Source organism: Apodemus sylvaticus, chromosome 3 (genome assembly GCF_947179515.1).
Source record: "Apodemus sylvaticus chromosome 3, mApoSyl1.1, whole genome shotgun sequence".
Lineage (NCBI taxonomy): Eukaryota > Metazoa > Chordata > Mammalia > Rodentia > Muridae > Apodemus > Apodemus sylvaticus.
In genome coordinates, this window is record NC_067474.1 from 32,784,710 (window position 1) to 32,811,333 (window position 26,624).

At 38.7% G+C, this 26,624-nt stretch overlaps 1 protein-coding gene across 1 annotated transcript in view; it reads left to right on the forward strand.

Moving 5' to 3' along the window:
- The first annotated feature begins 14,512 nt into the window (after positions 1–14,512).
- Cngb3 (cyclic nucleotide gated channel subunit beta 3) overlaps positions 14,513–26,624 on the forward strand; it is a 217,912-nt gene continuing 205,800 nt past the window's right edge. The window contains exons 1-2 of the mRNA XM_052175774.1: positions 14,513–14,623; positions 17,490–17,565. Coding sequence (XP_052031734.1) covers positions 14,513–14,623; positions 17,490–17,565 — 187 coding nt within the window. The remainder of the gene's footprint in view (positions 14,624–17,489; positions 17,566–26,624) is intronic.

Below are 26,624 nucleotides of genomic sequence, written 5' to 3' on the forward strand. Positions count from 1 at the left end.
TGGATCAAGGATCTACACATAAAACCAGACACACTGAAGCTTATAGAGGAGAAAGTCGGGACAAATCTTGAACATGTGGTCACAAGGGAAAAGTTCCTGAACAGAACACCAATGGCCTATGCTCTAAGAATAAGAATCCACAAATGGGACCTCATAAACCTGCAAAGCTTCTGTAAAGCAAAGGACACAGTCAATAGGACAAAAAACGGCAACCAACAAATTGGGAAAAGATCTTTACCAACCTTACATATACAAAGAACTCAAGAAGTTAGTCTCCAGAGAATCAAATAGCCCTATTTAAAAATGGGGTACAGAGCTAATCAGAGAATTCTCAACTGAGGAAACTCAAATGGCTCTAAAGCACCTAAAGAAATGTTCAGCATCCTTAGTTATCAGGGAAATGCAAATAAAAACAACCCTAAGATTCCACCTTACACCAGTCAGAATGGCTAAGATGAAAAACTTAGCAGTTGCTGGAGAAGATGTGGGGAAAAAGGAACAGTTCTCCATTATTGGTGGGATTGTAAGCTGGTAAAAGCACTCTGGAAATCAGTTTGGTGATTCCTCAGAAAATTAGACATAGTACTACCTGAGAACCCAGCTATACCACTCCTGGGCATATACCCAGAAGATGCTCCTACATGTGATAAGGACACATGCTCAACTATGTTCATAGCAGCCTTATTTATAATAGCCAGAAGGTGGAAAGAACCCAGTTGTCCTTCAACAAAGGAATGGATACAGAAACTATGGTATATATATACACAATGGAGTGCTATTCAGCTATTAAAAACAATGAATTTATGAAATTCTTAGGCAAATGGATGGAACTAGAAAGTGTCATCCTGAGCAAGGCAACCCAATCACAAAAGAACACACATGGCATGCACTCACTAATAAGGGGAAGTTAGCCCAAAAGCTCAAAATAAACAAGTTACAATTCACCAAGCTCAAGAAGAAGGAGGACTTAAGTGAGGGTGCTTCGGTTCATCTAAGAAAGGGAACAAAATAGTCACAGGAGCAATAAGGGAGATAATGTATGGAGCAGAGATTGAAGTAAAGGACACCAAGAGACTACCCTAACTGGGGATTCATCCTATAAACAGTCAGCAAACCCTGACACTACTACAGACAACAAGAAGTGTATACCAAAAGGAGCATGCCATGGTTATCTCCGGAGGGGCCCTGCCAAAGCCTTACAAATAGAGGCAGATGCTAACAACCAACTATTGGACTGGGCATGGGGTCCCCAATGGAGAAGCTGGAGGATGGTCCAGAGGAGCTGGAGGGGTTTACAGTCCCATAGGAAGAACAATGATTTCAGCCACCAGACGCCCCAAGACTCCCAGGGACTGAACCATCAACCAAGGGGCACACATCGTTCCAGCCAAAAATGTGACAGAGGAAGGCCTTGTTGGGCATCAGAGGAAAGAATGGTCCTTGGTCAGGTAAAGGCTCAATAGAGGCTCCAACAAAGGGAAACCTATGTGGGGGAGGAGGGAGTGTGTTGGGTGGAGAGGCATATATGTGGAGGCAGGAGGAAGAAGGAAGGGGAGGGGTTGGGGTCTTAGGGGAGGGGGATATTGGAAGGTTTTACCATTGGAAATGTAAATGAAGACGATATTCAATAAAAAATAAATAAATTTAAAAAATAGTAGAAGTGAGTACTTTGCCAAACCACAGAACTCAGGTGAGTGCAACGGTTCTAGCAGGAGCCTCAGCAGTGCAGAAGGTTCTAATTATTGCCAGGAAACAAATATTAGCAGGAGAGAAAAGTCATAAAAGTGACAAGAAGCCACAAATTGCAACTGATTATGCACTCAGTCAAATAGTACCAAAGTACATGTACCAAAGTGTCACATGTACCAATAGTGTCACATGCTACCAAAGTGACATGTTTTAGATTAAAAACTCATGTGTATGGGCAAAAACACTGACGCTGTTTGCACTAACTGTATATGTTATTTTCATTTCTGTTACATAAAACATATAAAGTATTTCAATGAGGAATTTTCATGTAAACTTCTTTTATCACTGATCAAGAGGAGGATACCCCTTCAGCTCCTCCGGACCATCCTCCAGCTCCTCCATTGGGGACCGCATGCACAGTCCAATAGTTGGCTGCTAGCATCTGCCTCTGTATTTATAAGGCTCTGGCAGGGCCCCTCTGGAAACAACCATGGCATGCTCCATTTGGTATACAATTCTTGTTGTTCATAGTAGTGTCAGGGTTTGTTGACTTTATATGCTTACTACATATAATAGCCTGACAATGATGCTGAATATTTATTTCTTTTAAAATCTGCTACATAAAGTTAGTGTACTCTGAAGCCAACTTGGTAAACTTCTCCAACAGTGTAAAGTTAAAATTCCTTCAGAGTGATGCCATGTTCCATTTTAAATGTGTTTGCAACTGCTTAGGAGAAGCCTTCCCCTGCTCGCTGCCAACATCATTGCTAGAAATAGTCTTTCTAAGCTTATTAATGTACATTCTTTCTGACAATTCCTTTGGTCTAAAGCTCTGATGTATATACATATGAATTACGTTTATAAAATTAGAATGGGAGCTTATATACCTTTTGATTTAGTTTGTTGATTTTATACTCTCCTAAGGCATAAGTTTTTCTTACTAATTTTTTATTGCTTTCTTTTGAGAATTCATAGATGTATTCAATGAAACATTACCATATCTAACTAAGCATTTCCTCCTGTAACTCCTTTCATGTTCCTCCTATATTCCTCCTCCAAATTTCTTTTCTCTTTTTTTAATTTATATTAATTAATTAATTTATTTATATTTCAAATGTTATCCCCTTTCCCAACTTCCGCTGCTGAAGCCCCCTATCCCATCCTTCCTCCCCCCTGCTCCTATGAGGGAGCTGACACACCCACTCCCACCTCCCCACCCTGGCATTCCCCTACACTGGGGCATCGAGTCTTCCCAGGCCTCTTCTCCCACTGATGTCCAACAAGGCCATACTCTACTATATATGCGGCTGGACCCATGGGTCCCTCCATGTGAACTCTTTGGTTTAGTTTCTGGGAGCTCTGGGGGGGGGGGGCGGGTCTGGTTGGTTGATATTTTTGTTCTTCCCATAAGTTGCAAACACCTTCAGCTCCAAAAGTCCTTTATCTAACTCCTGCAATGGGGACCCTATGCTCAGACCAATGGTTGGATGCAAGCATGGGCCACTGTATATGTCAGGTTCTGGCAAAGCGTCTCAGGAGATAGCTATATAGGCTCCTGTTAGCAAGCACTTATTGGAATCTGCAATAGCATCTGGGTTTGGTGTCTGTATGAGTTGTATCCCCAGGTGAGGCAGTCTCTGGATGGCCTTTTTTCAGGCTCTGCTCCACACTTTGTCTATCTTCTTCTTGAGCTTCATGTGGTCTGTTGTCCCTTCCCCCCACAGCATTTAGCTGTGACCCTCCTGGCTGGCAACCCCCACTCTTCCCCTGGCATTATCTCCAGCCTATTCAAGCTGTGACATTCCTGGCCTACAGCCTCCACCCTTCCCCTGGTGTTATCTCAGGCCCTTGTTCCTTTGGGAACAATACAGCCACTTTCACCTTAACTACCAAGGCCGCCTCAGGGCAGGTTCACCTGGAGACCAGCAGAAAACTGCATGACTAGAAGCAGGCAACCCACTGAGAAGAAGATCCAAGGAACTCGCAGCCATTTGGGGGGCAGGGTGGTTTTTCCAAAGACTATAAATATTGGCTAAATAATAGTAAAGTCAGTCTCTATGGGCAACTGTCCTCTTGACTCATTTCTCTTTCGCCCCCTTCCCGTTACCCCCAGAATTCTCTTCCAGGTAATCCGGTTCGCATGTGGCCGCGGGCAGCAACAGTCTGTAAATTGTATCTTGGGTATTCTGAACTTTAAGGCTAATATCCACTTATCAATGAGCGCATACTATGTGTATTCTTTTGTGGCTGTGTTATCTATCTCAGGATGATATTTTCTAATTCAATCCATTTCCCTAAGAATTTCATGAAGTCACTGATTTTAGTAGCTGAGTAGTACTCCACTGTGTGAGTGTACCACATTTTCTATATCAATTCCTCTGTTGAGGGACATCTGGGTTATTTCCAGCTTTGGCTATTATAAATAATGCAACAACGAACATAGTGGAGCATGTGTCCTTGTTATATGTTAATGCATCTTTTAGTTATATACCCAGAAGTGGTATAACTGGGTCCTCAGATAGTACTCTGTCCAATTCTCTAAAGAAAATCCAGTCTGATTTGCAGACTGGTTGTACAAGCTTGCAATCCCACTAAAAATGGAGAAGTGTTCCTCTTTCTCTACATCCTCATCAGCATTTGCTGCACCTGAGTTTTTGATCTTAGACATTCCGACTGGTGTGAGGTGGAATCTCAGGGTTGTTTTGATTTGCATTTCCCTGGTAACTAAGGATGCTCAACTTTTCTTTAGGTACTTCAAATCCATTTGCGTTTTCTCAGTTGAAAATTCCCTGTATAGCTCTGTACCCCATTTTTAATAGGGTTATTTGATTCTCTGGAATCTAACTTCTTGAGTTCTGTGTATATTTTGGATATTAGCCATCTATTGGATATAGGATTGGTAAACATCTTTTCCCAATCTGTTGGTTGTCATTTTGTCCTATTAACAGCATCGTTTGCCTTACAGAAGCTTTGCAGTTTTATGAGGTCCCATTTGTCAATTCTTGTTCTTAGAGCATAAGCCATTAGTGTTCTATTCAGGAAATTTTCCCCTGTGCCCATGTGCTCAAGGTTTTTCCCCACTTTCTCCTCTATAAGATTTGGTGTATCTGGTTTTATGTGGAGGTCCTCAATCCACTTGGACTTGAGCTTTGTACAAGGAGATAAGAATGATCAATTTGTATTCTTCTGCATGCTAACCTCTAGTTGATCCAGCACAATTTGTTAAAAATGCTGTCTTTTTTCCACTGGATGTTTTTAGCTCCTTTGTCAAATATCAATTGACCATAGATGTGTGGGTTCATTTCTGGGTCTTCAATTCTATTCCCTTGATCTTCCTGCCTATCTCTGTACCAATACCATACAGTTTTTTATCACTATTGCTCTATAGTAGAGCTTGAGGTCAGGTATAGTGATTGCCCCAAGAAATCTTTCATTGTGGAGAATAGTTTTGGATATCCTGGGTTTTTATTATTCAAAATGAATTCACAGATTGCTCTTTCTAGCTCTATGAAAAATAGATTTGGAATTTTGATGGGGATTGCATTGAATCTGTAGATTGCTTGAGGTAAAATGGACATTTTTACTCTATTAATTCTGCCAATCCATGATCATGGGAGATCTTTCCATCTTCTGAGATCTACAATTTCTTTCTACAGAGGCTTGAAGTTCTTGTCATACAGATCTTTCACTTGCTTGGTTAGAGTCGCACCAAGGTATGTAATATTATTTGTGACTGTTGTAAAGGTTGTCATTTCCCTAACTTCTTTCTCAGCTTATTTATCCTTTGAGTAGAGGAAGGCTATTGATTTGTTTGAACTAATTTTATATCCAGCTACTTTGCTGAAGTATTTTATCAGCTTTAGGAGTTCTCTGGAACACTTCTCCATTGCTGGTGGGTAAAACCACTCTGAAAATCAGTTTGGCAGTTCCTCAGAAATTTAGACATAGTACTACCTGAGGACCAATCTATTCCACTCCTGGGCATATTCCCAGAAGATGCTTCAACATGTAATAAGGACACATGTTCTACTATGTTCATAGCAGCCTTATTTATAATAGCCAGAAGCTGGAAAGACCCAGATGTCCTTCAACAGAGGAATGGATACAGAATATATCCATTGATATACATATATATATATATATATATATATATATATATATATATATCACAGACACACAGAGTGGAGTACTATTCAGCTATTAAAAACAATGAATTCATGAAATTCTTAGGCAAATGGATGGAATTAGAAAGTGTCATCCTGAGTGAGGTAACCCAATCACAAAAGAGCACACATGGTATGCACTCACTGATAAGTGGATGTTATCCCAAAAGCCCAAAATAAACAAGTTACAATTCACAGACCACAGGAAGCTCAAGAAGAAGGAAAACCGAAGTGTGGGTGGTTTGGTTCCTCTGAGAAAGGGAACAAAATACTCACAGAAGCAATTATGGAGACAAAGTGTGGAGCAGAGACTGAAGGAAAGGCCACCCACAGACTATCCTACCTGGGGGTTCATCCTATAAACAGTCACCCAACCCTGACACTGCTATGGATGAAAAGAAGTGTCTACTGAAAGGAGCCTGTTATGGTTGTCTCTGTAGGGGCCCTGCCAGAGCCTTACAGATACAGAGGCAGATGCTTGCAGCCAACCATTGGACTGAGCTTAGGGTCCCCAATGGAAGAGTTGGAGGGTAGACTGGAGGAGCTAAAGGGTTTCGCATCCCCATGGGAAGAACGATGATGTCCGCCAACCAGATGCCCCATGGTTCCCAGGGACAAAGCCATCAATCAAGGGGTACACATGGTTGCAGACAAAAGAGTGGCGAGGAATGCTTTGTTGGGCATCAGTGGGAGGAGAGGTCCTTGCTCCTATGAAGGTTTGATAGATTCCCCAGTGTGGGGAAATTGAGGGGGGATATGTGGGAGTGGATTGAGTGGAGGGGCATATTTTTGGGGCAAGGGATAGGAGGATGGGTTGGAGGTTTTCAGGGAGGAGGGAAACTGGGAAAGGGCATAACATTTGAAATGTAAATGAAGAATATATTCAATTAAAAAAATCATCCTGAATGGGATAGATAACCAAGACCCCAAAAGGCAAAAAAAAATTATTCCGTGGAAAAGTTCCTCTTTTCTTTCTTAAGTACAATTTTTAATCAAGAAGAAGAAGAAGAAGAAGAAGAAGAAGTAGTGAGAGAACTTCTGGGAGACCAGCTCTCTCCATGCAGTATTTGTGTCAGGAGGGCTCTGTGGTTAGCTCCAGGGTGCACATGGAGATTGGAAGCTCTTTACTCTTTTTTATGACCCTCAAATGTGGTTATTGTTGCCCATTTACACATAGATGTAGAACAATGAAAGCATACTATTGGCCATGTTATAAAAAATAGTTATGTAATATATACATACAAGTACCTTTCAAATATGTAAAAATAAAATTAGTTATAATATATATATGCTAATAAGTAGTGCACACCTACAGTAAAAGTAAACTGTTATCCAAATAGAAAGTCACCATGCAACATACTCTATTTCTTTGTAGTATAGTTTTCTTTAGTTTGTGGTACATCTTCAAATATTTCAAAATACATTATTTTCCAACATTCTGATCACTACACTGGAAAACTAAACATTAGGATATTTAAAAACCAATTCCACATATTATATTCGGTGAAACAGGCAAGTGTTTTGATATTAAAGAAAAATGTACAGCATTCGTGTTACCGAAAAACGCACACCACATTGCTCATGCGGACACTGTTGGAGCCATTGTCACTCAAGTGTGACTTTTCTGCCTCATCTCCCCATGCACTCCCAAGCATCTTCACCAGCACTGTTTATGGCTTTCTCTAGACAACCTAGAGTCATCAGAGCAGTGCAATAATCTCCAAGCACTCAGATGAAGTGGTGAAACTGAGAGTGACAAAGAGACAACAAGCATTAGCTTTACAGAGGACAAATCAAAAAATAAGTCAAAAAACATAAGGGGCAACATCAAAGAGTAAGCGGGCCACCACAACAAGGGGACTCAGAAGAAGCTGAGAGGCTGTCAGTAAAACTGATGGATTTCATTTTAAGGAGTTTGATAGTGAAGTGATTGGAAGACTAGGATGAGGTAGACTCTGGCTTCTGTAAAGAGTTAGTGGTCATTCTAAGTGATATTTCAAATGGACGCAGAGTGCAAAATCCTTCAGTTTTGACTATCCAAGTCTAATAAAGATATTTTGTGTTTGGTAAATTTGAATGATGAGAAATAATCTGCTTGTGCTAGGTCCAACATCAACACATACATGACCTCATATCATTAAAAATCACTAAATATTCATAAACTAGCAACTATTTTAATAGCAGTGCGATATATATTTTATTGGAGCAAATAATACCTTAGTTTGGCTCAGAATTTCCTGAGGCTTTAGATTAGATTATTCATAAATTTAGAACATAAAAAAGGCACCATTAAAAGCAGCTTAACTGGGAAGCTAATTGTAGATACACAATCTTCTTTGGGAATTGAACTTTTAATCTCCTTACATAACAGTAGATCATGATGTTCAATTAATTGAAATGCTTCTAGTTAGCTCACTAGATCAAAATAAATAAGCAATAATAGTCCACACTTGGTACCAACAATGAGAAAACTTTACACACATACCTCATCCTTATTCACAGAACAAATCCATCACAATATGATTACTGTTCATCATCTAGTAACATAAGGAGTTTTTCAAAACATTTATCCTATTAGTCACAGCCTAAACTAATATAGTATTCATTAGTCACAGATGCCACCAGCTATTAACAATTTCCTGGAGGCATTTTTACCCTTAATGTCTGTTACATTTGCTGCTCATACATTTTAATTATAAATTTAAGACTTCAAATGCTATAATCAAAGAAGCAGAAAGTATTGCTAGTGACTGAAGCACTTTACTTAAAATCATGTTTGTGCCTCAAATTTCCATGTCATCTGAGTTGTTTTATATATGCTCACATTGCACCTGTAGGAGACTGAAGAAAAAGATGTTAATGTGCCAAGTTTATCATTATACAAAATTATCATTGCAAACAATTCTGAATAGAATTACAGATATTTTATGATATTAAAGTTCTTTTGAGTATCAGTTTCTATAACTTCACCTTATGAATTTGGAGGCAATTAAATAATCAATGTCATCAACTCAACAAAACAATCTTAATAGATTTAGAAGTTTTATTTGAACATTTTTAAATCTAAAGCTAGTGGTTTACTAACTGCTTAAAATAAAAAGAAAGGATATAAAATAAAGTCTTTAGTCCCCTTGGAACATGATGTGATCTGTAGCCTATATACAATACAGAAAAAGCTGTGTGTGCTTCTTGCCTATTGTCAATACTGTGTTCCAGTCTAACAAATCTATGCTGTAGTTTTACTGAGAACATTGTGTTGTCCACAGAAACTGCTTTTTACAATGGTACTTTGGACGACTGGATGCTATTTCTGTCTACAACATCCTGATGTTTTTTATCTGCATGGAGATATCCTCATCCTCAAAACTAATAATAAAGATGATTTCCTCAGCAAAAGCTTGGGATTGTTTTATAATACACTCAGACAAAGACAAACCAGGCCACTGTTTATATATGCTGGTGTTGGGCTCACGTGCTTCCTCTGTGGAAGTTGTGTTCTGGAATTCTCTGTCTCTCTCTCTCTCTCTCTCTCTCTCTCTCTCTCTCTCTCTCTCTCTCTCTCTCTGTCTCTCTCTCTCTCTCTCTCTCTCTCTCTCTGTATTGTTTTATTGATTATTATTTATGGAGTATTTGATTTATATAAAACAATGTTTGTAAGTCATCATACACACTATCATGTATAATCTTTCCCATACTTCATCAACAGATGAAATTAAAATAGAATTAAATGCTTTGTCTTTTGAATGATTATAAACTGAAAAAAAGTAAATACTTTGATTGCTTCCTTTCCTGCCTAAGTATATGTACTCAGTACAGTGCAATTTTATGACTCAGCCAATCTTCAGAATTATTACTAACTTATTATTGTCTCCTAAAAATATCTATTGCTCCAATAAACCGAATTCTGTTTGTTTATGCATAAATCATTTTGGGGGTTTATGGACTGTTCACTGTTTATTTCCTTTATTTTTCAGAGGGTATTCTTCTCTTTTGAATTGTACTTAGACTATATGAACTTCAGAGTAAATTTAGAGAATTGCCTAAATCTTAATAGTCATAAATCAAAACACAACTTCAGTTGTTTTTCTACGGGTTAAGATACTCTATTTTCTGAAGCATACATTTTTTCTTTCTTTTTATTTATTCTTTAATCATTTTTTTACAGTCCAGACTTTATCCCCCTCCCAGTCTACCCTCCCACTGTTCCACATGTCACACCTCCTTCCACATCTTCCCCCCACCCCCATCTCCAAGAGGATTTCCCCACCCCATCCAACCCCACCAGACCTCCCCACTCCCTGAGGCCCCAAGTCTTTCAAGAGTTATTTGTATCTTCTCTGAGTTCAGATCCCACAGTCCTCTGCTGTATGTGTGTTGGGGTCCTCATGTCAGCTGGTGTATGCTGCCTAGTTGGTGGCTCAGTGTCTGAGAGATCTCAGGAGTCTAGGTAAGTTGAGACTTCTTATCTTCCTATAAGGTTGCCCTCCTCCTCAGCTTCTTCCAACTTTTCCAACCAGGGGTCAGCAGCTTCTGTCCATTGTTTGGTGTAAATATCTGCATCTGACTCTTCCAGCTGCTTGTTGAGCTTTTTGGCAGGCAATCATGATAGGTCCCTGTTTGTAAGCCCACCACAGATTCAGTAATTGTGTCAGGCCTTGGGGCCTCCCCTTGAGCTGGATCCCAATTTGGACCTGTCACTGGACCTCCTTTTCCTCAGGGTCTTCTCCATTTTTATCCCTGAAGTTCTTTCAGACAAGAAAAATTATGGGTCAGAGTTTTTGAATGTGGAATGGCAATCCTATCCCTCCACTTGATGCCCTGTTTTTTTTTTACTTGAGGTGGACTCTACAAGTACCCTCTCCCCACTGTAGGGCATTTCATTTAAATCCTGAGAGTCTCTCACCTTCCAGGTCTCTGATACATTCTAGAGGGTCCCCTCAACCTTCTACCTCCTGAGGATGCCTGTTTCAATTATTTCTGCTGACCCTCAGAACTTCAGTCCTATCCCTGCCCCAATGCCTGATCATGTTCCCCTCTTCTGCTCCATGTTCCCTTTCCAACCCAGGTTCCTTCCTCCTCCCCCCCCCCATCCTGTGATTATATCTTCTCCATCCCAATGGGATTGAGGCGTCCTCGCTTGGACTGTTTGCCTTGTGTCCATTCTTCTGTTGTGAGATATCTGTGTTGTTTCCAGCTTCTGGCTATAACAAATAAGGCTGTTATAAACATAATGGAACATGTTATTGAACACTTATTCTTATTGAAGGAATGCAGTTACTGTAATTTAATTTTCTTTTTATTACCAGTCATTGAAGGTAAGACAATTTACCTGCTTATTTGGGAGTGGGCTAAAAGAAGTTTACTAAAATAGTGATCTGTTCTATAAGTGATGTCATAGATACCACAGATGGTAGGCAAAGAGCACAAAATTCTAGCATCTGAAAGTGTAAGTCAGGAAGCAATGTAGTGCCATGCTTATTGTGACCAATAATGTAGTGTCAGCAAAGTTAGGCCATCATGTTATTTTAATTGCCTTCCATTTTCTTGACATAAAAAATAGGCAGGAGTTTCATGCTTCTTCAAAATGCAAAATGCAAAAAAGGCAAATCAAGTTTATATGGGTGTTTCGTGTATTACATTCTTTAAGCATCATTCAAAAGAAATGATGAAAGCCAATGCTGGAGTATCCACACCACAATTTTTACTTAGTAGGAGTCCTGTTTGAATAATATTACCTTTCCTTGAAGACTCATCAGTGATAGGATTTTATGTTCCAAATGGGGGCTGACCTAAGGTGGGGAAATTTTACCTCCTGGTGTTCTTGAGTTGCTTTAGTCTCCTTCTGAGTGATAGCCTGAGGGTTTCTACTTTTCTGTTTGAGAAACAGAATGCTTTCTGGAAGCATTAAACATTAAGGCTTTCGTTTTCTGAACTATATAATCTAGTGAGATTATATGTACAATAAGCATTTGAGTTTCTATGTTTCAAGTGCTCAGGTAACTACTGTGGAGACATGGAGATGGTCATACAGGCAGCTTGCCCTGAGTGCATTGGAAAGTAGGCACTGGACCACAGCAGCTATACAGCTTTGGAGACATTGCTCTATTTCCTCTACTGTCCATCAACTATGGAGAACTCCTCTATTCCCAGTCCACAGCTGAAAGGTGATCTGCATCATTGTCCATTCATTATTCATTCAGGAAACATTCCCAGTGTATTCACACTGTGCCAAGGACTGAAATACACACAGGAACTAAAGGACACCAATGCATAGCCTGAAGAAGGGAATGAGGTGTGAGCAAAATGGGTACCCAGCCCTGGATTTAAAATGAGGATTGATAAAGATCTCTATGTGTGACACCAGTACAATAGTAACAGCAGAGACTGACTATCCATTTGTTCATGGTAGAGGAGAGGAAGGAGAGTTGGAAGAAGAAAATAGCCAGCTTCAGCTAAAGATACAAGAAGAGAAACAGAAATGGGAAGAAAAGAAGTCACATGTGAGCAAGACATGGTATTGGTTACTATCACACCATAGGGCAAGTGCCTGACAGAAAGAGCTGAAATATACCATGGCTCATGGTTTTGGGGGAATTCCCTTTTATCACATGGAGTGGGCATCTTTATTTGTAGTAGCAAAGGAAGAGAGAAGGATATCACAAATTCCCAGAAAACAGATAGATATTAGTCTTCAAAGGCCCAACCCTGCACCTACCTCTACCAGCTGAGGACCACCTTCCAAAATCCTCACAGCATCCCCAAACTGTGCCACCAGTTGGGAAACAAACATTCAAAGCCTGAGCCTGTGGGAGACATTTCACTTTTAAATAAAGAGGTGTGAATAGAAATAAGAAAAGGCAGAGTAATTAAAAATAATTTATTATAACAGGTGTTCAGAGCAAAAAAGCAGAGAGTTAGACAGCAGTCAATAATAGCTGGCCCAAGATGTCTTGGCCAGAATTTTAGACATTATAATTTAGAATGGAGAGTGGCTGAACTGATGGAATTAGGCAAATTGTCAGATTCAAATTGAAGGATAGCTGCTTTTACTCATATTGGCTTCTTCTGCTATGTCATTGAGGAAAAAAATGGACAATAAAAAAAGAGTGCTGATAGTACAACTTGTGAACCAGTACTGCCCAAGCCCTCGCCAGTCCCCTTGTCTTCCTCTTGCTCACAAGAAAAACCCCATTCTGGGGAAAAATCTTGTTAGGGCAAAAAGTTTACTGTGATTCACACAGAGTCCAAATAATCAGAATTCATGTTCATCTCAGATCTAATCAGGAAAGTTGTATGTGTGTGTGTGTGTGTGTGTGTAGCAGATAGCAGTTTATGCAAAAATTCATGATTGATCAAGATCCAAAGAGTAAATATCTGTGGAGTGCTCAGTCACAAATGAGGTATCTATAATCCTATATTCCATAAGGCCAGTTATCATGGCCTGAACAAGACACAAAGTCGAGGCCATCAAAATTCCAGCATGGAGAGAGGGTGACTCATGAATCCCTTGACCCTGATTAAGGAGGTATTGACAGCTGATGGCTTCTGGGAAAGAGTCTATTTTCTTTAATGATGCATTCACTGCTCTGTTGCCCACTCTCCACTGGATGGCCTCACATTTGTGGATATATGGCCAGCAAACACTGGAACCAGTGGGCTATGGAAACAAGGAAAATGTTTCAGCAGATAAAGTGCCTACTGCTCTAGAATAATCCTAGTGTAGATTCGCACACAGAATAACCAAGCCCATCAGCGCACATCTGCCCTGCAATCCTAGTACTGGAGAGGTGAAGACAAAATGGTCTCTGTGGCTTGCTTCCTGGCTAGCCAGCCTAGAAGAACCAAGGAGTTCCAGGTTCAGTGAGGGACTATGACTGAAAACAGATGTGTGTGTGTGTGTGTGTGAGAGAGAGAGAGAGAGAGAGAGAGAGAGAGAGAGAGAGAGAGAAGTTCTTATTCAAAAAATAAGTGCTTACACAAGTTTGTAAAATTCAATAGCACAAAACATCAAAGAAATTTGGGCACTGGGTGAAAAATGTTTCTTCTTTAACAGTTCTTGATTATGGACCTGTAACTCTCAAAGGTTGAAGACCCCAATCTACATCCAATCAGAGACAAGATTATACAGACTTTTCTGCCAGTGATATGGAATCAGAATCTGGATGAACAAACAAAATAAGTTTAATAGTAAAGTCATGTTTCATCACTAGAGATGGGCACTTTGGCAAAACAGACTACATGCTTTAAATTAGAACCTTCGCGAGTGTTTCACTAGTTAATCATTCACATATATCCCTTTGTTTAAAATTAGGCACAGATAGAAGATGAGCAATTAGAAAGGAAGAAAACAAGTCACAATCATTTTTTTCAACAATTCAACTCAACTTGTTTAATCCTCTCATCTTAAATTATTCACAGGGGCATCTTGATTCTTGAAAGTTCATAAACAGAGTGCAAATTACCCAAGCAGAAGTAATTTACTGCCTTTAAGTCAAAGCCCTACTTAGCTAGGGAGTCAGCTGTAGGAATTAATGAGAACAAAATCCTGATTAAACAACTAATTGGCTTGTGTACTAATGGAAAGAAAAACAAAGCACATCTCTCCTCTTTGAGCTACAGGGTCATAAAATCAGAGGTCTTTCAGACCTGCCTCAGAGACGATGTTAAAATCACTAAGAGTAAAATTCAACAAAGTGAAGCCCCTGGAAGTGAGGACCAAGAAGAAACCCTGCCCTCACCTGAGTAGTCAGTCTCAACCAAGCATAGCACAGGTATGTTCTTTTATGTTCCTAAGTCAGTCTTGAGTCTCATCCTTTGTCTGCTAATGGATGTTTATGCCTACTGCTATATGGAAGATTGCTCAGTAGTTTTATATCTAGGTAACATCTAGGTTGGGTACTGTATAAGCCATGTTCTTATTTATTTATATATTCTGCATATGCATATTTAAAGGATGCATAATAATGTTAGGGGATATATTTGGACTTGGAAGAGATTTTGTTGTTAATTTTGCTTTCTCATAGGTTACAAAGGAATAGCTAATAGGTCTTTTTCTTGAAGAACATGGGAGTTTTTCAGCACTAACTATGTACTGGGCAGTATGCTGAGCCCTTTCCAAGCACTGACATCTGTGAGACAGAATCCTGCTCTAACACTGCTAACACACAGCTAGACCATAACTGAAGCTGTACTAAATCCAACACCATAAGCATTACAACAGAAACCTCATCACCAGCCCGGCTACAGTGAGACAGATGAGATGGTGACAGATGAGAGGGAACTATGAGTCAGCCCTTCCAGATGAGCTGCCCATGGACTACAGGACACTTAGAGAGAAATCAGGAGAACAGATGCTTTTCAAGACCTCTTTCTCTCTGAAGGCAGCCATGCTTGAGAAGAGCTTAGACTACACCTAGGCAGAGCAGCTCCTGAGTATTTCTAGTGCTGTATGACAGCTATGATACCGGGGTGTTAATTATGAGAAGACTTGCTGGCAACAAAGACCCTTAGCAGTTCTGTCTGGGAATGCTTGGTGTCTGTCCTTTTTAAGTACATGTGGGAAATAGGTAAGACAGGATTTCTTTTTAAGTTTTCTATTAAAATAAGCTAAATGTAATAATCACAAAATGTTAGAATGATATGTTCTCTCATAAAATATGTTGCATAGGAATAAAATTTTTCAATGGCAAATAAATAAAATTAATTTGAATCATATAAGGAAATATCTAAAAGTAAAAGCAAACCAAATTGTATTGTGCTTTCTAAAGTAGCCTTTAAAAGTTCAATTGGAAAAAAAAAAGGTTCAATCAAAAAGTTCCCATGAAATTTGTTTATCCGCAACTGATATCTAAAGAAATACAAAGCCAACCCAATGCAAACATGATCTTTTTCTTCTGAATATGGCATTGTTCATGTGTCTATATTTATACAACATATAAAGACTACAATGCTAATGTTTACAAACAAAATCAAAACATGATGCACAATAAGTTTTACAGCTTTTTTATTATTTTTATTTATAAATGGTCTTGACTCGCTCCTTCACTATGTGCATGTCATTAGCCAATCAAACAACTTTGTTTGTATTCCAGAAGAAATAACCCAGCCTTGCCTAATGCCTGTGGTTACCGTGAGACTTAAATGGAGTTATCTGACATAGTTATTCTTCAATACTCATACATAATGTCTAAGACTCCATATTGTAGCACACACGATACTCAGAGTCCTTGTCCTTAAGTATTTGCTCATCTTCCACCTCCATGATAACCACACCTTGGGCTATCTTAGTCACCTACCTGATCCCCTTCCTCTTTTTATTTGTCCCTTCCTTTCTACTGCAGAGCAATTTACTTTGAAGCACCATTTCTATTCCCGACAGGTATTTTCTCATCACCTACATTTCCTTTTGGGTGGTGGAAGCTGAAAGCCAGGTCTATGTGTATGGCCTTATGCATGTGTGCATGAAAGCCAGAGGATAACCACAGGTGCCACTCTTCAGGAGCTGTACATCACATACTGAGACTTAAGGGCCACCACTTCGGCTAGGTTGCTGTCCTGGTAGCTCCGGGAATCTGGTGGGATACAGCCCCAGCATTAGGATTACACATGCATGCCACCATATCTGGCTTTTTATGTCCAGGTACTCATCCTTGGGGCAAACACTTTACCAACTACCTCCCCATCTTATTTTTTTACACTCACAGATTTTTTTTACCTCTACTAAAGTTTGGCGACCGACCTTCCTACCCCATAACCTTTGTTCTGTGTCAGTGCATCTATATAGGAACATCGTCAGCTAGCCACTATAGGAACATCATGAGTTAGACACTATAGAACATCATCAGTTATCCACTATAGAACATCCTCAGTTAGACACTATAGGAACATCGTCAGCTAGCCACTGTAGGAACATCATCAGTTATCCACTATAGAACATCATCAGTTAGACACTATAGAACATCCTCAGTTAGACCCTATAGAACATCCTCAGTTAGACACTATAGAAACATCATCAGTTAACCACTATAGAACATCCTCAGTTAGACACTATAGGAACATCGTCAGCTAGCCACTTTAGGAACATCATCAGTTATCTACTATAGAACATCATCAGTTAGACACTATAGAACCTCCTCAGTTAGACCCTATAGAACATCCTCAGTTAGACACTATAGAAACATCATCAGTTAACCACTATAGAACATCCTCAGTTAGACACTATAGGAACATCATCAGTTAGTCACTATAGGAACATCATCAGTTAACCACTATAGAACATCATTAGTTAGCCACTATAGAACATTATCAGCTAGCCACTATAGAACATCATCAGTTAGTCACTGGCCATATCCAGTGTGATATAATTCCACTTCAAAGGAAAGGTTAGGAAAACATTAATGCGCAAACGAGAACAAGCTTATGAGGAGAAAAGTTAGTAATGATAGGATGAAACTGCCTCCTCCTCCCCATTATTCTACCACTATCAAGCCTGATGAGCTAATGCAGGTTAAGCATTTTTAGGAAATGATAGCGAGATGTTCAGTTTTAATAATCATATTGAAATCTGAGTGAGAACAGTAACACTGAACATTCAACTTCATGCTAAAGTAACTACAATCTCTATTTCGTTTCTCAAAGGGAGAAAAGCAAAGTGAAAAAGAATCTCTGAGGAGCAGAACGCCAATCACATTTGAAAAATCACACAGCAAAGAAGGTCAGAATGTTACCAATGGTGGTGGTAGTTGGGGCATGGGGTAAAATACAAAGAAGGTCAGGATGTTACCTATGGGAGGTGGGAGTAAAATATGTCTTTGTATAAAATAAGTATTTGAAAAAATATTTGTCTTTGGATCATCAGATTGTCAAAACTATAGACAGTTTTAAGAACTGGATTTTTTGTGAAAATACTGTTTCTTCATTCAATCTCTGATTCATGCATTCAGTACATTAGATACTGTGTCTTGTATGGAGGTATGTAGGTATGTGCATTATTCATACATGTGTGTGTGTGTTTTGTGTATGTGTGTATGTTGCATGTATTTGTTCAAGTATACTTAGCTATGAAGATGTATATGGAAAGCAGAGATGGCCATCAGCTGTCTTCCTCAACTGCTCTACATCTAATTTTTTGAGACAGTACTCCTCACTGAACCTATATCTAACCGCTTTTAGCTATACTGGCTGGACAGCAAGCCCTAAGGACACATCCATCTCTGACTCCCAGTTCTGTGACTCCAGCCTGACATCACCATGCCCAGCTTTTATATAGGTGCTGGAAATCAGAACTCCGAGCCTCAAGCTTTCATAATCAGCCTGTTACCACCCAGTCTTAGTTTGAACCTCTCACTAGATGCTTCTTGATTACCTAACACGTGTCAGGTACCTTTCCTTGTCCTTGAGGTACAGAGATATACAATAGAATCCTAATGGTTAAGTTATGTTACGGAAATCTAAAAGGGATCATGAAGAAGCTCATTATGATTTCAGGCAGTGAGGAGTTATTAAGACAATAAAGCACATACAGCAGCACGTGCTTCAGGCATCATTGCCCCTCCCTTCTGTACCCTGTCAACTGGAAAGCTCATCTGCCTAAGGCTGCACATTCAGTTCTACATGGATAATTCCAAATCCATATCAAGACAATTACTTTCGTGAAACCCAATCCAGTATTTTCCCATTGGCACTGCACATATATACCTGCATGTTTTGAAAAAAACAAATTATGATTAAAGTTGAATTTATCTTATTCAAATTAGCTACCTCTCTTCACTGTCTTTGCTACTATCATGTTTTTTGCTAAACTCCTCAAGCTTAAACCCTCACTCCTTATTTTATTTCTCTACCATGACTCCTATAAAGTCTGTACCTCATCTGCACCAGTAATATCATAGAATGTTGCCAGCTATCTTGCAATCTCTGCAAAAGCATCCTGATCCAGGCCTTTATTAGTTAAGTCAGATCTACACTGCACTCAGGCACTAAGCAGCCTCTTCTATTTAGGAGTCTGTTTCACTCAATTTCTCTCCTTTCCCTCCAGCACAAATACTAAGGGCATATTGCTTTCCTGTAACTACCACTTTGACCACACACCTCAGCTGAGGAGTTGTGAATGCCTCAATAGTGCCTGCAGGACAAACATAAATACTTTCACTTGCTTTATAGCATGCAGTGCATTCTGTTCTTAGCTCCTCTTGCCAACATATCTTTCCCTGTATGAAACCCACATTTCTAATCAAGAAACAGCAGTGGCAAGGGAATCATTAGAGTGGAATACGGTATTGTTTAGTAGAACAGCATAAAAGTTTTGGCATAAAAGCAGAAAAAAAAGTTTTATTTTACATCTATTAGAAATCTTTATAGTGATTTGTATTAAATCAAATATTTGAAGTGAAATACCTTTAGTTTCTATTTGTTTAGAGGTCCTATCTCTGATAAGATAGAAAAATAGATACGTGAAAATCATAGACCAGGCTGCAAATAAAGAAAGGATTTGCAGGCTCAAGGCACAGTTGAGCAACACAGGACTTACCTAACATATGCAATGCCTTAGGTTCAATCCCTGGCAATAAAGGAGAAAAGGTAATTTAAACAAAGAAAGAAATCACAAAAAAGTCAAAAGTAAATCAGTTCCTAGCAATGAATATCACTGCCATCAGACGCATCTCTGAAAACACGACACCATTCTTGTCTATGTGAGTGTTCTTCTTTAAGAGAATTGGAAAGAACTTAGGCAGAAGAAAACCTGAAGATAGATATGCAACAGACACAAGTAATTGAAATGAAATAAGATGTTCCAACCAGAAAAATAATGTTATTAAGATACTGTATCCTTTCTGCTGGATCAGTGTTACATTGTTATGTTTTTACATTCTTCAATTACTTTCATCATATATTGTTCAAAAATAAGGACAAAATCTCCCTAGATTCCTGAGCATGCTTATATACTTACTTATTTTTCAAGACTATCTCTCGCTTTTTTATTGCTCAACTCAGAATGTAAAGAATGCTTTGTGGTTTTAAGCAAATGAGGTGTTTCCATCACTGACTTCCTTCTGGGTTTCATGCCAGCCAAGAAAACAGGAATAATAGTCAGCATCCCTTAGATGAATGCAAGCTAAGGAAGCATTCCACAGGAAGTTATCGCTCTTGGATGCAATACACACTCAGTTGTCATAGCCTATGTGACTCAAATGCTTAGATGACTTATTGACAAAAGGAGAAGGCCTCATTTTGGATAAAAATTCACATAAAAAACTATCAAAAGTCAAAGTTATATTCTATGAGATATAGTTAAAACAAAGGAGACATGATCTCACTATTTTTTAAATTGTGTGTAGTGTGTTGTGGTGTGGTGTGGTGTGTAGTCTATGTATATGTGTGTGGGAGGGGTGGGTGTGATGTGCTATGGTGCGTGGTGTATGTGTGTATGTGTGTATGGTGTTTGTGCATATATATGCATGTATATATCACTGTATGTATGTAGAATGCAGTAGGCAGCTTTTAATAGTCAGTTCTTTCCTTCCACCCTTCATTCTAGAATCAAACTCAAGGTTTTCTACTTATCTAGAAGCTATCATGCTGGTCTGTTTGAGAAACCCACTCTCACTTTTAAATTTTTCTATGTGCATGCAATGAAATATGATCATATCAATGGCAATCCCCACTTCTAACTCCCTCATATTCCCCCAAGAAGTCCCCTCACCACTGCACTTTTTATAACCTACTAACTCCAGTTAGTACTGCCCTTATGGGCCACTCTTGCTTTTTCTTTAAACAATTTAACATCATTATTTCATAATCAAAAATTCATGGGTGATATATGTGTTTGTATGGTTGTATGTGTATGTGGGGGTGTTCATGCATAGACGTTAGCAATGTCAATGTATGTGTGAGTACACACACACCTAGAGGCCAAAGGCATCTACCTCAACTGTCTCCCACCCTATGCTTTGAGATGAGGTCTCTCACTGAGCATGATGCTTATAGATTCTTCTAGGTTAGCTGGTCAGTGGGCTCCTAGATTCTCCTTTTCTCTGCTAACCCTCCTCACTTACAGGGTTGAAGTTACAGATGCACTGTAGCCTAGAAACTTGGAATACCCAAGACATAATCCACACATGCCAATTTCTATTAGATGCTGAGAATATGAACTTAGGTCCTTATGCTTATTTAACAATCACTTTAACCAACAAGTCATCTCACCAACCTCTTCAATAAAAAACGTAGCATTTATTTCACACAATGAAAAGATTTACCATGATTAGTACAACTTGTGGTCTATTAGGAGGCCATTGGAGAGGGAAACAGCATTCTACCCCCTATCTGGAATAAAGAAAGTATCAAGAACAATAAGCAGAATAGGACTTCACATGAGGAAAATTGTTCAAAAAAACCAACAACTATTCTTTCTTTAACAAAATTTAAAAAAAAATATCAGAGAAGGACATGTGCATGGTTTTATGTGCTTGATCAGCTATAAAGCTTCCAATAAAATTTTACCTCAAAACAGAAGGAAGAGGGAGGGAAGGAAGGAGGAAGGAGGGAGAGAGACAGAGACAGAGACAGAAACAGAGACAGACAGAGAGACAGAGAGACAGAGAGACAGAGACAGACAGAGATAGAGAGACAGAGAGACATACAAAAAGACAGTCCTCCACAGATAATAATACAAGGCACAAATGTGATTAGCAAGTGGGTATACAGAGGAAAGTTGGAATACTACAAATCTTCAGGAGCAAGGGAAGGCAAGAAAATAGAGACATCACTAAAGAAGTATCAAGGTAATTCAAATGAGACTTGTTTCACAAGGAATAGTTTGAAGGTGTAGATTGTTTTAAACTAGAACTCTTCACACAAAAAAATTCATAAAACTTAGTAACGTAAAACTAAGAATTGCAGCTTTAAGATAACAAGACTATTCTTGTCCTTGTTTATGTATGTTTATAGGAAGAAACCTTTCACAGCTGGTAATAAAAACCCTTTGGTGGAGCTTTATTCAACAAGAAGCTATTTAACTAAGGAAACTGTTTCTGTTAAACAGGCAAATTTAGCAGAGTTTCACATTTTCAATTAGGACTGAGTTATATTTAAGATATTTTATCTTTAAGAAGCAAATTTATTAGTACCTAAAGATAATGCGTGATATACTGTTGATCTTTTTATATTTTCTTCACTTAAAAAACACAGGTGCAATGTCAAAAAATCTGCAGGTGTTGGCTTCTGATTTTAGAATTCTTATATTCTGCAAAAAATGATTCAGTTTATATCTAGCAAGGAAATTAAAAATGTAAAATATTTTGGAATCAAATAAATATAGCTTACTAATGTCCTCCCTTGAGTACAAATGTCTGTTTTAAGGCTTCTTATATTAATTTAAATTAATTGCTTCTTTAAAATATATGTATATTCATCCATAAAATATGTGTATGATTTATCTAATAATGATTTATAACTGCTATTTTTTATATATTACATATATGCTTTAATGGAATCAAAATCTGGTGAATCTGGAGCTTATAATGGGTAGTGTGATACGTGGGTAATGGCTACTCAAAGACCATTACATTCTGATGCCCTAAACCTATTAATCTGGTCTTATGCATTGAACTTTGTTTCTTAGGTTGTTAAAGGTTTTGAGATGGGAAATTATCATCGCTAATCTGATATATTCAATATAAGCAAGGGGGCATCGTGAGTGGGCAGTGAGGAGGATAAATATAGACAGAAGAAAGAGATGGGACAGTGAGAAACACAGGTTGGATGGATACATTCTAGAAGTGGAGGGAAGGACTACAGAGGAATGGAAAGAGCTTCTAGATTAGGGTATAAAAAGATAGGGACTCTTTCCTGGAAGCCCCTCAGCCTCAAACAATCCCTTCTTTCAGAAATTTTTTCAGACTTCTGATCTCTGACTAAAAGAAAATAAACTGTGTTTTCAAGCCATTGAATTTGTGGTAGTTGCTACTGCATCCATAGAAGAGAGGATGCAAAAAAAAAATGTAGAATATATACACAATGGAGTACTATGCAGCCATTAGAAACAATGAATTCATGAAATTCTTAGGCAAATGGATGGAGCTGAAGAACATCATACTAAGTGAGGTAGCCCAGTCTTAAAAGATCAATCATGGTTTGCACTCACTGATAAGTGGATATTAGCCTAGAAACTTGGAATACCCAAGACATAATCCACACATCAAATGAGATACAAGAAGAACGGAGGAGTGGGCCCCTTGTTCTGGAAAGACTCAGTGAAGCAGTATAGGGCAAAACCAGAACAGGAAAGTGGGAAGGGGTGGGTGGGAGAACAAGGGGAGGGAAGGGGGCTTATGGGACTTTCGGGGAGTGGGGGGCTAGAAAAGGGGAAATCATTTGAAATGTAAATAAAAAATATGTCGAATAAAAAAAAGAAATAAGGTAAAAAAAAGAAATCTTGAGTAGAAAAAGAAGAAATCAAAGAGCAAAATTGAATTGTATCAATCATGAAATGTAAGGGAAGCATATTAAAAAGAGCAGTTCAGAGTTTAACATTCTTGAGGCCAAATCATACATGTGCTGCTTTCTAAATCCCAAGTGAAGATATTTAAGATCTGTGCCTGTTTGCTCATATGCAAAATAAGGAGACTATTATGATCAGCTGGCCATGAAGGAGAATTATATGAGGTACTATACTTTGTGGTTAATAAATCTTAATACTGATAGAAGGCAGATAAGAAAGACTAATGAGATCATAGCAGTCCTGTGTAAAGAGGCAAGTCCACCCACTCTTGCCAATTGATTCATTGTGGGATACAGAGACTATAAAGGCAGTCTTTAAATTAAATTTCTTGATTCCTTTTTTTTTTAATTTGGCTCATGGTTTTTTTTAATATTTTTATTTTCTATATTCTTTGTTTATATTCCAAATGATTTCCCCTTTCCCGGTTCCCACCTCCCCATATGTCCCATAAACCTTCTTCTCTCAATCCATTCTCAAATCACCTCCCTCCTTTTTCTCTGTTCTTATATTCCCCTCCAATGCTAGGTCAATACTTTCCATGATCAGGACCCTCTCCATACTTCTTCATGGGAGTCATTTGTTATGCGATTTGTGCCTTGGGTATTCAGGGCTTCTGGGCTAATTAATATCCACTTATGAGAGATTGCATTCCATGTGTATTCTTTTGTGATTGGGTTACCTCACTTAAGATGTTATTTTCCAGATCAAACCATTTGCCTAAAAATTTTGTGAATTCATTGTTTCTAATTGCTGAGTGGTATTCCATTGTGTAAATATACCACATTTTCTGTATCCATTCATCCTTTGAGGGGCATCTGGGTTCTTTCCAGCTTCTGGCTATTATAAATAAGGCTGCGATGAACATAATGGAGCATGTGTCTTTATTGCATGCCGGGGAATCCTTTGGGTATATGCCCAGGAGAGATATAGCAGGGTCCTCCGGAAGTGTCATGTCCAGTTTTCTGAGGAACCACCAGAATGATTTCCAAAGTGGTTGTACCATATTACAGCCCCACCAGCAGTGAAGGAGTGTTCCTCTTTCTCCACATCCTTGCCAACACCTGCTGTCTCCTGAGTTTTTGACCTTAGCCATTCTGACTGGTGTAAGGTGAAATCTCAGGGTTGTCTTGATTTGCATTTCCCTAATGACTAATTATGTTGAGCACTTCTTAAGGTGCCTCTCAGTCATCCGAATTTCTTCAGGTGAAAATTCTTTGTTAAGATCTGTACCCCATTTTTAATAGGGTTATTTGGTTCCCTGAAGTCTAACTTCTTGAGTTCTTTGTATATATTGGATATTAGCCCTCTATCAGATGTAGGGTTGGTGAATGTCATTTCCCAATTTGATGGTTGCTGTTTTGTCCTTTTAACAGTGTCCTTTGCCTTACAGAAACTTTGTAATTTTATGAGGTCCCATTTGTCAATTCTTGATCTTAGAGCATAAGCTATTGGTGATCTGTTCAGGAACTTTTCCCCTGTGCCCATGTCCTCAAGGATTTTCGCCAGTTTCTTTTCTATTAGTTTCAGTGTCTGGTTTTACATGGAGGTCCTTGATCCACTTGGAGTGAAGTTTAGTACATGGAGATAAGAATGGATCAATTCCCATTCTTCTGCATGTTGACCTTCAATTGAACCAGCACCATCTGTTGAAAAGGCTATCTTTTTTCCACTGGATGTTTTCAGCTCCTTTGTCAAAGATCAAGTGATCATAGGTGTGTGGATTCATTTCTGGATCCTCAATTCTACTCCATTGGTCCACTTGTCTGTCACTGTGCCAATACCATGCAGTTTTTAACACTATTACTCTGTAGTATTGCTTGAAGTCAGGGATACTGATTGCCCCAGAATTTCTTTTGCTGATGAGAATAGTTCTAGCTATCCTGGGTTTTTTGTTATTCCAGATGAATTTGAGAATTGCTTTTTCTAACTCTGTGAAGAACTGAGTTGGGATTTTGATGGGGATTGCATTGAATCTGTAGATCGCTTTTGGCAAGATGGCCATTTTAACTATATTAATCCTGCCGATCCACAAGCGTGGCAGATTTTTCCATTTTCTGAGGTCTTCAATGGGGATTGCATTGAATCTGTAGATCGCTTTTGGCAAGATGGCCATTTTAACTATATTAATCCTGCCGATCCACAAGCGTGGCAGATTTTTCCATTTTCTGAGGTCTTCTTCGATTTCCTTCTTCAGAGACCTGAAGTTCTTGTCGTATAGATCTTTTACTTCCTTGGTTAGAGATACTTTATATTGTTTGTGGCGATTGTGAAGGGTGTCATTTCCATAACTTCTTTCTCAGCCTGCTTATCCTTTGAGTATAGGAAGGCAACTGATTTGCTTGAGTTGATTTTATAACCAGCCACTTTGCTGAAGTTGTTTATCAGCTGTAGGAGTTCTCTGGTGGAGGTTTTCGGGTCACATAAGTAGACTATCATGTCATCTGCAAATAGTAATAATTTGATTTCTTCCTTTCCAATTTGTATCCCCTTAACCTCCTCATGCTGTCTAATTGCTCTAGCTAGAACTTGAAGTACTATATTGAAAAGATATGGAGAGAGAGGACAGCCTTGTCTAGTCCCTGATTTTAGTGGTATTGCTTCAAGTATCTCTCCATTTAGTTTGATGTTGGCTACCGGTTTGTTGTATATTGCTTTAAAGATATTTAGGTATGGGCCTTGAATTCCTGTACTTTCCAATACTTTTAGCATGAAAGGATGCTGGATTTTGTCAAATGCTTTTTCTGCATCTAATGAGATGATCATATGGTTTTTTTGAGTTTGTTTATGTAGTGGACAGCATTGATGGATTTCCTTATATTGAACCATCCCTGCATCCCTGGGATGAAGCCTACTTGATCATGGTGGATAATCGTTTTGATGTGTTCTTGGATTCAGTTGGCAAGCATTTTATTAAGTATTTTTGCATCAATATTCATAAGAGAAATTGGCCTGAAGTTCTCTTTCTTTGTTGGATCTTTGTGTGGTTTTGGTATCAGTGTAATTGTGGCTTCATAGAACGAGTTGGGTAGAGTTCCTTCTGTTTCTATTTTGTGGAATAGTTTGAAGAGTATTGGTGTTAGGTCTTCTATGAAGGTCTGATAGAATTCTGCACTGAAGCCATCTGGTCCGATGTTTTTTTTGGTTGGGAGACTTTCTATGACCCTTTTTATTTCTTCGGGTGTTATGGGACTGTTTAGATGATCTATTTGATCCGGATTTAGTTTTGGTTTCAGATATCTGTCTAGGAAACTGTCCATTTCCTCCAGATTCTCCAG